This window comes from Coloeus monedula (genome assembly GCF_965178545.1).
Source record: "Coloeus monedula genome assembly, chromosome: 6".
In the NCBI taxonomy this organism is placed as follows: Eukaryota; Metazoa; Chordata; class Aves; order Passeriformes; family Corvidae; genus Coloeus; species Coloeus monedula.
The window spans coordinates 14,477,599-14,490,714 of record NC_138786.1 but is presented as its reverse complement, the minus strand read 5'-3'; the positions used below and the strand labels follow the sequence as shown (position 1 = coordinate 14,490,714).

At 37.3% G+C, this 13,116-nt stretch overlaps 1 protein-coding gene across 2 annotated transcripts in view; it reads left to right on the top strand.

Annotated features, from left to right (window-relative positions):
• Window positions 1–13,116, top strand: part of PLEKHA7 (pleckstrin homology domain containing A7) — a gene marked incomplete at both ends in the record, with an annotated part of 151,020 nt that overhangs the window by 116,057 nt on the left and 21,847 nt on the right. For both annotated transcript variants that reach the window (XM_082284187.1, XM_082284186.1), the window contains 3 exons: window positions 4,849–5,365; window positions 7,403–7,489; window positions 9,786–9,839. In XM_082284187.1, coding sequence (XP_082140313.1) covers window positions 4,849–5,365; window positions 7,403–7,489; window positions 9,786–9,839 — 658 coding nt within the window. The remainder of the gene's footprint in view (window positions 1–4,848; window positions 5,366–7,402; window positions 7,490–9,785; window positions 9,840–13,116) is intronic.

The window sequence follows — 13,116 nt, the reverse complement described above, 5'->3', positions numbered from 1 at the left end:
TTCTGCTGCTGTTCCAAACATCCATTCACTCCTCTGTGTCAGATCACTGCACTCAGATTCACAGTGTGTGTATCACATATTGAAAGGTCTCCATATATTCATTTGGTTAATGAAGAGGTCCTGGTATGGTCTCCAGGATTCTCCTTTCCATTTTCAGTCCCTATAAACTATATAAATTGCACCAATGGGTGGAATCTGCACTGGAATGCTTTTGTAGTTTGAAAATGTTGTAATTGTTTTTCTTTCAAAGTCTGCAGTCAGATTAAGTACCAGTTGGAAAAATGAAGTGATGAATATGTGCGTCTGTTCAGAACGTCACCTTGTGTCAAGTGGCAGGAAAAACAGTTGGGCTTGATGCTACTTGTGAGGATTTTTCAAATATGCTTAATCTACTGAATTAGTGTTTCATAAATCTGCTCAAATCTAATTATAGTATAAACAAACAAGAGACACTGGCATGTGGTTTTTAGGAGGGAGAAAACGTTTTGGGAGTTTTTAAAATGGTTTTTGAAGCTAGCATTTGTCAATTTGGAGCCAGTAAGAAGTTTAAGGCTTGCTAATTTTGTGTGGAAGTTCATTCTTCTACTCTTTTATCTTTGAAATTACCCTTGAAGAAGCTTTCTTACTATTTGATATCATTTAGCATCTAGACTGCTAGAGTCAATTAACTTCCATCTTTTTTGCTTGGATATCAATCAGTGCTTCCCGAAACAATATGAGTTTAATGAAAAAAAGTACTTGGTAAGTTAGTTCTTATTACACACATAGATTTACCTGAAATAATGCAGGAAACGATTGAACTAATGAGCTAATGCTTGAAAAGCTTCTGTTGGTGTTTTTTACATCAGAAGTACTGGCAGTGACAGGCTTGACTGATAGCTAAATAAGTATGATTTTCTTCCTAATTACTCGTTCCAGTAAATTAACTTTAGGGGTGTGTATCAGGTGCAGTGTTAAAATAGTGTTGTTGCAGGTGCCAGGCTTTGTTCTAGATAAAACCAGCTACCTCAGCTGGAGCTGCTAAGTGTTCAGTGAAAATAAAGATAGATGTATGTGTATATCTATGTATATCTGTATCCAGATATAGAGATCTAGATCTATTTCTGCATACACATATCTCTAAAAATGTCTATTTTGGCTCAGTTGACCTTGTTTTCTTTGCCTTTTCCTGACAAATGCCATTATATTCTCTGTGTTCAGAATAAATTGCATGTTACCTTCCCAAAGACTAAAAGATCCATCTTTTAAAGGGCACTTTCAGCCTGCTGAGGTTGCTGCAGTGTAGTTAAATGAAGGATAGAAGTGGAATGTTAGTTGTCAAATATGTTCCTGATTGCATGGTATAGAAATCTTAAGCTAGAGATGATAATTTGATTGACATTCCATTTTGATTTTAGTAAGTGGTAGTAGACCACTTAATTTTTTAATGCTCCATGTTGACTGTTATTCCAGCTGAAATGTTACAAATAGAGAACCTCTGAGGATTCAGAAGGCTGGATAATTTTTGAACACAGAATGAGTACAATTTTATTTGTTTTCTGGCCCAGGTGTGTACAGATGCAGTGCTTGCCAGCGAGTTGATTATGACAAGAAAGAACCCTTTCAGATAAAGGGTTCACACAAATACTGAAGTTGCTCATATGACTACTTGTAGGAATGGCACCTTTTATATAGATCTTTAAATCTTTCAAACAGATGTTTTACTTCCCCTTTTAATAAAGCACTCCTTTTGCTGAGTTGTAAATGTTACCTGTCACTTTGGAGATCCACCTCTCCAAGTGAACTCTGCACTGCGCTCCAGTGACATCCAGTGTAGCCATCTAATCCCACTCTGCTCTCAGCAGATGGGAATATCTGCTTTGGTAAGATTCATGCCAGCTTTTCAGAGAGAGCTGAGGAACTGGAAGAGGGTTTGAAAGGAGGCTTTTAGGAGATTTTGGGTTTAAGCAATTAAAGGTCAAGGTCAGGACCATCAAATGTCAGCTGTTCAGAAATTGTTAGGTTTTGATCTGGTTCCAGTGCCTGCATAAACTTAGTCAATGCATAATTATGAAGAATTTGTTATTTCTAACAGTTTATTTGCATTTTAAAAATATATAAATCCAATTAAGCTTAATATTTCCCCACAACTACTCATGTTGAGATATTTCCTTCCTTGCAAATAGTGTTAAAACCTTCCTTGTTATGCAGAACTTTCCGTTCTTTCCTGATTTGCTTAAGGAAGAAACATTACTTGTCTTTGTTAGCTTTTGTGCATTCCCATGAATGGGCACAGTGTTTTTAATAATAGTACTTGTTGCCTTTTGAACATCTGTCTTCTCTTTTTACAATATCTTCTGTGTGGTTGTTTCCCATGGCAGACTCTGAATGATTTTCATGGCCAATAATCATATAATATGACATCAGGCCATTTATTCACTCTTTAATGTCTGCTTTCCTTTTTATATTCTCTATACCTCTTCATTCAAATGAGGCAGATTCTCAAGAACAGCTGCTTTTGCTCACATTTACTCTTAGTCTCTGAGAAAGCAGTAGTCCACAGTCCATTGGGGATTAATTTGAGTCATTTGGGACATTGTTCTTCATCTAGAAATTGGTGTGTCTCAGTGCCTATTTTTATGTGATGCAAATTATCTTAAGCATCTCAAGCCTTGTGTGGTAGAGATGCCACCAGCTTAAAGCCTGTCATCCTCAGCTTGAGGTTTCTCCCTACTTCAGATACTGAGAAAACACAGTGTGCCTGTATGTAGGCAGTTGCCTCCAAAGTTCAGCTCTGAATATGACTTTGCCTGTGCAATGTTACACACATTCAACTTTGTTCTTTTTTTATAGCAGGCTGAAGTTTTGCATGAAAATGGCTCATATCAGCTGCTCCATGTACTGCTTTCAAAGTAACAGTTTTTGGTTCTTCTCAAATTCGTTCTTTTCTAGAAGGAAGGCATGATTCCCCTTGCCTGCAGCAAAACTCACATGGTCTTTGTTTTCAGGCTGGTTTTGCTCCTAAAGCTGCCAGCCCTGGTGACTTCACTGGCTGCTGCCAATTCCAGCTGATCTCCATGCTCTACCTTTTCATGTCCAGTTAGAAAATAAACACGCACAGATGGTTTGCAACATTCGATAGTTTGCTTATGCCTTCATGAGGTCTCCACTAGATTGGAGTATAGGAGTGGTCAAGTTCCCCCCCTCCCCAAATTTTTCCACTGAGAAATCACCAAAGGAATCTGTCTTAGCTTCATGCCTGCCTCAGATGTCCTTTTGAAGCATTATCCACTCCAAGCATTCTCAGTTCTTATTGCTATCAGAGAAAATACATTTCTACCAACTTTCTACCACATTATTTTCCTGTGGAAAAAAATGGCAGCAAAGTACGGGACATTCAAAGTACACATGATGCAATGATTTAGAGAATTAAAAGAGGTTTCACGACCACTATATGCTGATCTTTGAGTTGTCTGTGTTCATACTATCTGCCTGCTTTAATCTTCACTGTGAAATTTGAGGTAACATCAAGGTTCTGTGGTATGAGAGAGCAGAGCTTTTACAGATTTGTAATCCTCCAGGACAGTTTTTTTGCTTGCTGGCATGAGGAATTATGTATCCTCTTAAGAGTATCTGTATTTCAAGACAGCCCAGCTGTGCCAAATCCTGCAAGTAAAAAGAGATGGTGGCAACTACTGAGCAGCAGTTACTGGTAGCAGTTCTTTCCTTCTTGCTTGTGTTATTCTTGGATGCTGAACAAAGATATTCTTTTCCATCCTGCCCTTTCTTTCATGTGGAATTCCTGCATTTTCCAAACCATGAGGTCTCCCTCTCATGCAGAGAGTGGAACTTATTGAGTGAAGTGATGAAAATGAAAACATACTTGGAGTTTCTTTGTTTGTGTAGTTTTGTGCTGGGTTGGGTGGTTTTTGTTTGTTTGTTTGTTTGTTTTGTGTTGATGCTTTGTAGCAAGCCTAGCAGAATGGTTTCCTGTTTGGAGATTCTGAATCAATGGGCAAATGACTGCAAGTACAAAACCCCCAGATGTTTGACTGAAGAGTCAGAAATTAGGCAGGCAGGCTCTTACGCATGAGGCTACGGAAAGATTTTGACTTCAAAGCAGGAGAGGGAGCTAACTAGACTTTGTCAAAACTTCTGGAATTCTGTTTTAACATTACCTTCTAAAATATCTATTTTCTACAGTTTAAGTATTTTATGAGTGCAGTACTAAAGCCAGGATGTAATGCCTCTTGACATTTTGTCAATGACCTTTCTTGTAAAATGCCTCATGTTGCTCAAGACATTTGAGCCAGTAGCATTAGGTGAAAGTCAGTCATACGGACCTGGGGACTTTGAGAAGTTCCCTGCCATTTTCTTTCTTTTTGCTTCATTCACATGAACAAAAACTATCTGAGATACTCTGGGATTGGTGAGATTTCTTACTGCTTTTAAAGATATTTACACTGAACATGCATTTGCTTTCGTAAACTGCACCACCTAGTGGTGAGCACACTTTCTGTGAAAAGGAGTGTTTTAATTTACAGACTCACTCGTTAAACATGACAATAATTCCTTTCTTCATGTTCTTGACTTTCTTTTTAGTCTAAGTATATAATGCTGCCGTCCCTTAAGTTTGTTTCTAGTAGTTCATCCTAAGTTAAAGACTAAACTAAAATCCTGTGTTTATACAGTGCAGTGTTTATGTGCAGGACAGATGTCATTAATGTTGCTTTGTTAATATTTCTGTAAATTCTGTTATATGTCTTGTAGCTCCTATGCTTATGTCATTAGAGGTGTTTTTTTATTAGTCACTCCCACTCTTCAATGTATGCTAAAATTTACCCTTTTCTTCCCTTTTTTTTTTTACAGCCTCACTTCTGATCAGACTCTTGCACGTCAGGGTCCCAATCCTCCTTTTCCTGAAAACTATCACACTTTGCCAAAGAATACCAGGCAGCCTTCAGGGAGCTCACCACCACCAAACCGCAATTTGCCGAGTGACTACAAATATGCACAAGATCGTGTAAGCCACTTGAAGATGTCCCAGGAGGAAAGGAAAGCAAATAAGGATGGAACTGTTTGGCAGCTCTATGAGTGGCAGCAGAGACAGCAGTTCAAACATGGCAGCCCCACAGCCCCACTTTATGTAGGTTCTTCAGACTTCATTGATCGTGCTAAGTCAAAAAGTTCATTAGATGTTCCACGATCAATATCTGTTCCGCCCTCTCCATCTGATATTCCTCCGCCTGGACCTCCAAAAAGCTTTCTCCCACGGAGACCACATACTCCTGCAGAAAGGCTCACAGTTAAACCATCTGATGAGAGACAGACTGTGGATGTTCCTTTTGCTGGATCCCCCAGGAAGATACGGAATCGGGCTGTAAAGGTTTGTATCCATTTAACTGATTACAAACTATTGCACACATGGTACAACACAGAGAGAGTTTAGTTAGTTGTGGTTTGTTGCATCCTTCCTCCTGTATGAAAGATCATGTAAATTGTAAAAGCTAATACAATGAATAATTTTCTCCTCAAGCTCTTGCCCTTTTGACCATTTGGATTTATTAACTTTTGTTGGTTAGGAAAGGAAAATTGGTGGCATATCACATAGGTTTGGAATACTTTTAATAAAAAACTGGAATGCATGTACTTACACGTATAAAGTATACAAATTTTGTATTTTTGTATTTTGTTATAGAGAGTGTGTAGGCAAGAATATAAAACTCAGTGGGATAAAATCTCCCTTGATTGTTTATTTTTGCTTGGAGCTTTGTGTTTGCTGTGCTTGCTTTCTCTACATGTTTTGCTATTGTGGTTAGTCTTACAGCTGATTCTGCCTTTAGTTATGGCAAACTCCGTATTGTTATTATTATTATTATTGCTACTATAGTAAAATATATTATTTTTCATGCATTTAAAAGTTCAGGTCTGTTGCAGAGTATCATTGGGCTAACCGAAATCAAATAGTATTGGTCTGAAACTTCAACCTTTTTCATTGTTTTGGTGTGGGGTTTTTTTGTAGGGACTCTTGTACCCTCTTAATCCAGAGATGACAGAAGTTTCCCCATTTGGTACTCCAAATGGCTCTCCTTGCCTAAGGAATTTGGGGAAATTTGTGTTGAATCAATGAAGGATTGAGTTGTCTTGGTAGATCTGGAATAATTGGTGTTGGAAGCCTCTCTATTCACTTAATTCTTTGACCTCAGCCGTGGACTCTGACCGGGAAGGTATTTGCTAAGGGGGAGACTTGTAAATTCAGATACCCCAGTGTGTGTTTATGACCATGACTTTAGGCTGCAGCTTTGTGCACAGTTTAGATTTTTTTTCCTAGGTGTATATGTTCTGTAGCTGTTGGATGTCTTTCAGCATTTATAGATTTATAATATTCTGTCAGAGGGTGAAATATTCTAGTGGTGTGCAGCACTGGAAATTAATATTTTTTCAACTCCTGATTATATTTTACCACACTTTGGTTTCTCCATGTGTAAGGTGAAGGAGCATTACATCCCTTATGAAGGCATGTGCAGCAGTCTTTTCCTTTCCTGTGCAATGTAACTGCAGAAATTTTAAGCTCTTTTTATGGCATCCTGGCTTTACCAATATCGGGAAACACAGTTCCTCATAATTAAAACTTCTCTGTGGAACTTCTGTGAAAGTTCTGTGAAAAATGCCCGTGTTTTTCTATGTAAGCATACAGCATTTACACAGTATTTAAATGTGTATGCCTGCATAAATTTGTGATATTCCACACTTCCTGGACTGCTTTATTAAATTCCATCCAGCTGCACTTAAAAAAAAAAGGTGGAGGGGGAGGCAAAACAAAACGGCATTCAGTGAAATTAAGAGGCAGGAATAAAAATAAATTGTGAGACATTTAGTCTGCTTTGAAGAAAGCCACGGAATTTTGGCTTTAAGAGAAAGATGAAAGAATGAGTGTGCAGTGTCCTTTCATATTGTAAGCAGAAAGGGGCAGATCAAGGATGACTGTTAAAAAAACACTGCCACAAGGTGTCACTCATGTCAGGAGCTTGAGTTCCCTGGCTAAAAGAGAGCATTCTCAGTTGTTCCTGTGCGCAGTACAAGCCTGCTGTCGGAGGGCATCATCCAGCCCAACCTTTTTCTGGGAGACGTTTGGTGGGGGGGGAACTTCATGATTTTTTTTTTTATTTGCTGGCAGCTACATTGCATGCTCTGCTGAAGCATCTCACACTGCCAGAAGCCGCTGATCAGGTGCTGAATTTGCATTTGTTCATTCCTAAGTTTTTAATCATCAAAGGATCGGGCTGGCCCGTGTTACCCTGATCTAAGCACGCCATGATTTTAAATAAAAAATCTGTGGCAGAGGTGCAGACTGAATTTGCCCTCAGGTGCAACACACTGCCACTGGACACAATGCTTATGTTCTGGCTGTGGCTTCTTGCAGAGCTCTGCTCACCTGGATCGCCGCTCCATGCCTGCCATGGGCTACATGACACACACTGTGAGCGCGCCCAGCTTGCACGGCAAGTCGGTAAGTGCAGAGCACAGCTCCTTTTGTGTCCTCGCAGTACCACTGCTAAATTTTAAAATCCATAGTCTTTAATCTTAACTTTATTAGTTAAAGCATAAATAACTCGAATGAGAACTTAATCTTAAGCCAGTAAAGCCTGTAGGAATTCTGCATTTATCTGCAACATGAACAGGGGTGAGCTGTCTGTTGTTACAGGATTCAAGTTTTATTGTGTTTATTTGACCAAATGCAGAGTTAATTAAATAATTGCTTAATCATGTCAAGTAACTGCTTTCTGGGCACTGAGGTGAAAAATGTAATTATAGTTCCTCTCCCTGAAGACTGCTAATTTCCTCTTTACAATGTGTCTAAATACCTGCAGCCTGAAGAGCTAACATTGCTTCTCATTCGATTAAGGAGACATCAGGCTAAGTTGGCTAGTATAAGAAATTACACAATCGCTCAGTTACTGCAGCACTTGCCAACTAATTCCACCTATCAGGTCAGCTGCTGCGTGGCTCATCTGTGACATTTTGTGACTCTGCAAATGCTTCATTAGTGGCATGCTTGAGTCTGTGCTTCCTTGCCCATTCTTTGGTATTCCACAGTGCCCAGGTCGTTTGCGGTTTTTCTTTGCTTACTGTATTTGCTATAAAAGATGAGCATTTTTAAGTTACAGGGTGCCAGTGCATCTGTTTCAAAGTGTCTACTTCCTTTTTATACTGTGTATTTATACTATTTCTGAAAATGTTGCATCTTCAGAAATGTGGGTTGAAATACTGTATAAGTTCATTCTAAAGCAAAACCATTTCTTTGTGCTGCTTTCATGGTGGGGTTGGCTCCCTGTGCCACATGCTGCATCACCTGCAAATTGAAATGCATCAGCCAGTCTGTACATTCATATGAGCTTGTAACTGTGTCAGTTCTGCAGGTGAACACTGGTTCATAAAAGCTTAGGAGCGTCTTGGATCATCTACAGTGCTCTTGATTGCACTGGTGTTATGAAACTTGTAAATGTGAGACCAAACAGAAGTGTACTCACAGAGCTCTCCGGTTCCTATTAGAGCCTCAAAAATGGAGCCATCTGGGAGTAAAATCTGGTGACTCTTCTTGGATTTGGTGAAGACTTTGGCCCAAAACTAAAGTAATTTTTTTGAATTGAAGAAGTTTTGTTTCCCGACTTACCTCACCTACAGAACAATTGCACTAAGATGGGTGGTAATAACAGGGTTTTCTCCAAAAATGGGCAGACTTTCTAGTCAAGTCCTCAGTCAGTCTTACAAGCTGATCTGACAAGAATTGTAAGTGAACACCTCTAAAGAAATGCAAGAGTGATATATTGATTTTATGGCATAAAGGGTTTTTCTTTTCTTTTTCTAACTACACATTCTCATTGGCTCAAAACTTGAGAAAAGGTATAGTTGTGTTTTTCTTCTATTCTGAAGTTAATTGCGCCCAGGATATAAAATGCTGACAAAATAGCAGTTAAAGTTCTAGGAAGTTTTGGGCATTTTGACTAACTACAAGTAGCACATTTGCAACAGTTAAACTTTTTGTATTGCAAATATCCCCTTTCAAAAGAGGAGAAATATCTTTGTTATGACTTCTGTGCATGTTTTTCTTGAAGGGACTGTAATAAAGATGTTGCTAGAAGAGTGTATAAAATTAAGCTGATAGCAATTACAGGTGAGGCAATGAAAATTAAGGATCAAGTTGAATGCTATTACTTAAAAGACAAAATGGATTGTCTAATCATATAAGTGAGATCTTTTTCAGAATTTTATTCACAAAACTTATTTCATTCTTTCCCTGAATTAAGGAATTCATAACTTAAAATGCTTACAAATTGTTATCCAAAGTATTCTAGTGATATATTTTATGATGTCTTCTAGTTATGCCTGACATTTAGTCAGGTACAGGTCTTCTCTTCTTCTCCCAAAGACTCATATCGTGCTGGAGAACACCACTGTAACTTTTTCAGTGAAGGACTAGTCAGTGGAAATTGGTCTTGAGAAAACAGCTTTTGAAAATGTCTTGTTTCAGGTAGTTCTATGTCTCATTAGAGGTGGAAACAAAAATCTAGATGTTTGGAGGGTGGGTAATGAGACAGTAATACTCTTGGGAAATATTTTGCCCATTTTTTAGCTGTAAATAGCAATATGCTGGTGGAGCAAATGTGCTTTTTTATGTGCTCCTACTCTGTTATTTTGTTCCCTCTTTCATTTGTTTTCTTGTATATAGTGAATCCAAGTATTCTGAAATGGTTTCAAACATTCAAATATATTGCACTGTTTTCTCCCTATGTACTTACCTGAAGGCGGATGACACATATATCCAGTTGAAAAAAGATCTGGAGTATTTGGATCTAAAGGTAAGATCTTACACATCTCTACTTCACTTTTTTTTTTTTTTTCAACCCAGTTGTCTTTTTTGTATCATCTTTGTACCTGCAAATTTTAAAGTTGCTTTCTAGTCTGAGATGGGAACAGTCTTTTGCCTCAGTGTTGTGCTTAGAATATTGAGTGTCTTTTTAGTAGTGACTGTACAATTAAAGTGCAAACTCAGGAAATGTAGTTCATTAGTTTGTGAGAACAACTTGTGTTACTGGTACTGAGATGAATGATACATGGGTTTAGGGAAATCAGATAAACAGATTGAAAATGTTTCTCTGCTGTAGCATTAGTACAAGTATGAAGTCAACGCCTCTAAGTTAAAACGTGTGTTCTCTTAATCCAGCTTTTCCTCTTTAAATCTTTTTAAACTGACTTTTTCCTTACTTGTATAATATGCCGTATGTTCTTGTGAAAGTGTGAGTAATTAGCACTGTCATTGTTTTCATGTTATTACAGCTAAAAGATTTCAAATGCATCCATCCATCCATAGATATAATCTGATTAAGTAATGTTAGGAGGTATTTCTTTTTAAAAAATAATTAAATATGATACTGAGGATCCTATCATCTATCTAAATTACTTCTGTATCTGGTACTCTTGATGGCTGGAAATTTGAAAGCAAATCTAGACTTCTTAATATCAGGTTTTGAAGGAAAAAAAAACCACCAAAAAGATATAGTTGTTTTGCTTAGCAAAGTAGTCTGCCAATTTTCTATGGTGTGTAGCATGTCTAGCCATATATAAATCATATAAAAATGATTCCTGAAAAATCAAGGTGAAGGGAAATTTGACACCTTGTTCTTTGGTTTGCATGTGCATAGCTGCCTATGTGCAGCTAATGTGCTGACTGCACCTATGAGCTTGTGTATTTCAATCTTATCTGATGTTTTAATTCCTTAATTTCTAACCAAATAATAAATGGAAAATATTAGTAATATATACTATACATACATATAGTACCATATATGTATAAACATACAATATTTAGCATATAATATGGGTGATGTATATGTAGTCTAAATGCTCAAATATGTTGGAATCATTAATACACAAATTTAAAATTGGTTGGATGCATTTAATTTTAAGCCTTGTCCTTGGTTTGTTCATGGCTTTGCCAAATGTAACTGCAGCCCAAGCCATCAGATGAATTTTATGACTAATTACGATTTGAAAAGTCTTACGAGTTGAGAAATTATTAATAATCACAATGTTTTGTCCATTATGAAACACAACAATTTTCACAGTTGAAGTGACCATGGTTCAAGCCTCTGAAATGTGATATGCTTAGCAAAATTATTAGAAGGGGTTTTTAACTTTAACTTTTTAGTAGATTCTGTCCAGATTAATTTGTTGCAGTCTGGAACATGAGGAGTTATTTGGTCTCTCAGGAGCTCCCCTTGTGCCTTTCTGCTGCCTGTAGCACCTAAAAAAAGCAGGCAGAAAGAAAAATGTATGGGGGCACTTGACATTTCTGTGAAAAGAACTTAATGCCAGTTGGTTCCCTTTTGAAAATCTTGACAGTCAAAATGTCAAGCGTGTTTCCAAAGGAATGATGTAATTTTTCAAAATGAGCATTTCCTAATAACCTTCTTTCAGTCTTGGTTGAGAAACGTGAAAATTCAGGTCAGATTGCTGAGAGATTAAAGAGACCATGTGAAACTCAGAAAGTTGTCTTTGTGTTGGTTACATTTGTGTTTTGCCCCTAAATGTAGCAATGCTTTGATTTGTGATATAAGGAAAACAAGAGTGCATATTTTAGTAATGGTGGAATATGGCAAATTAACAGGTAGTGTGTGTAATGTTTTCCATGTAAGACACTGGAGACTTGGAAAGCCAGTTAGTTCAAGTCTCTCTTTTGACTTCACTGGGCTTTGAATTAGACCCACCCTGGTTAAACAGTTTCAATTAGGACTGAACATTTTGGAACTGGAGTTAAGCTTTTTTCTTTTCACTAAATCCATTATTTCTCAAGATCTCTCTTAGAGGTTTCAGAACAAAACTTTTCAACGTGGAATTGTGATTGAGCAATAAACTGTTTAATGCTTAGGTGTGACCTGAGAGTGTGTGATCACTGCTGCTCGTGGAGTTTTGAGTTGTAAGCTTTGGGGGTTTAAATCTTGACATCTGTAACAAGCTATGACTAAACTTTTGTTTGAAACAGATAGAAAATAATGGACCTCTGATCAACATGATATACAAAGTGCTAAAGAACTCAGCACAAGGGTTACTATCCAGTATACATGTAAGACTGCTTGCGTTGAACTGTGCTCATCCCATTGCTTTTTCGAGTAGCAGTCAGTGTTCTGGCTTTTACAGGTGTCTTTTGGTACACAGCAGTGCTTCCTGTAAGATTTTTTTTTTTACTTCCCTTTTTTTTTTTTTTTTTCCCTTTTCCCCCCCCTTTTGGGGACTGTATGTGAAATTATGGCTGACCTCGGTGTTTGGTTTTCATTTTATCATGTTTTGAAAACGAATGTGTCGAATAGTGAATCCTATGTGAAATTTTGAAAATGTGAAAGCATGCTTGATTTTTGTTATGTTCTCATGTTCACTGCTTGATAGTTAACAAATTCCTTACAATTTTGATTTTGTAATTTAAAGTATCCCCAAATTCTGTAGACTTGTTTTTATGTTAATTCCGTTGCTTTGAAAAAGGCTTTTGCATTGTCTTAGCTTGCAGGTAATTAAATATGCTTTTAATATGCTGGTATTTTATGTTTATATTTAATTAATTGTTACAATTACATATAGGATTTAGCATTTAAATAATTCCATTAATACTTTTGAAAGAAAGTGATTTTTCTTCTATGTAACATGTAATCATTGAAAAAAAAATCAAAAAATGGAAAGCTTTTGGAAGCATTATAATTACTTTTGATTCTGGTGGTGAAGTAATATTTCACCACACAAAGGTACATGAGAAGTCTTTGAATGGGGTCTGCCACTGGAGGACAGAAGACAATACTTGCCTCACTTAGAGTGAAATCTAATTACTTTTAAAAACCTAACATGATCCTCTAGGTTACTTTTAGGTTAGTAAGTGAAGTATGTAGCTTCAAGTCTCGAGAGGGCCAGTCAGTTGGTATAAAAGCAAACTACCTCTTTATACCCTTCCTACCTCGCCAAAAAAGCCAATAACTTCTGCTTGTGTATCAAAACCTCTCCTCTTATATTACTGAAGACAATATTGAGGTGAATTTTTCTTCATAAGCTTTTGCCTGCATATGAATAAGAATACACTGTATATGAATACTA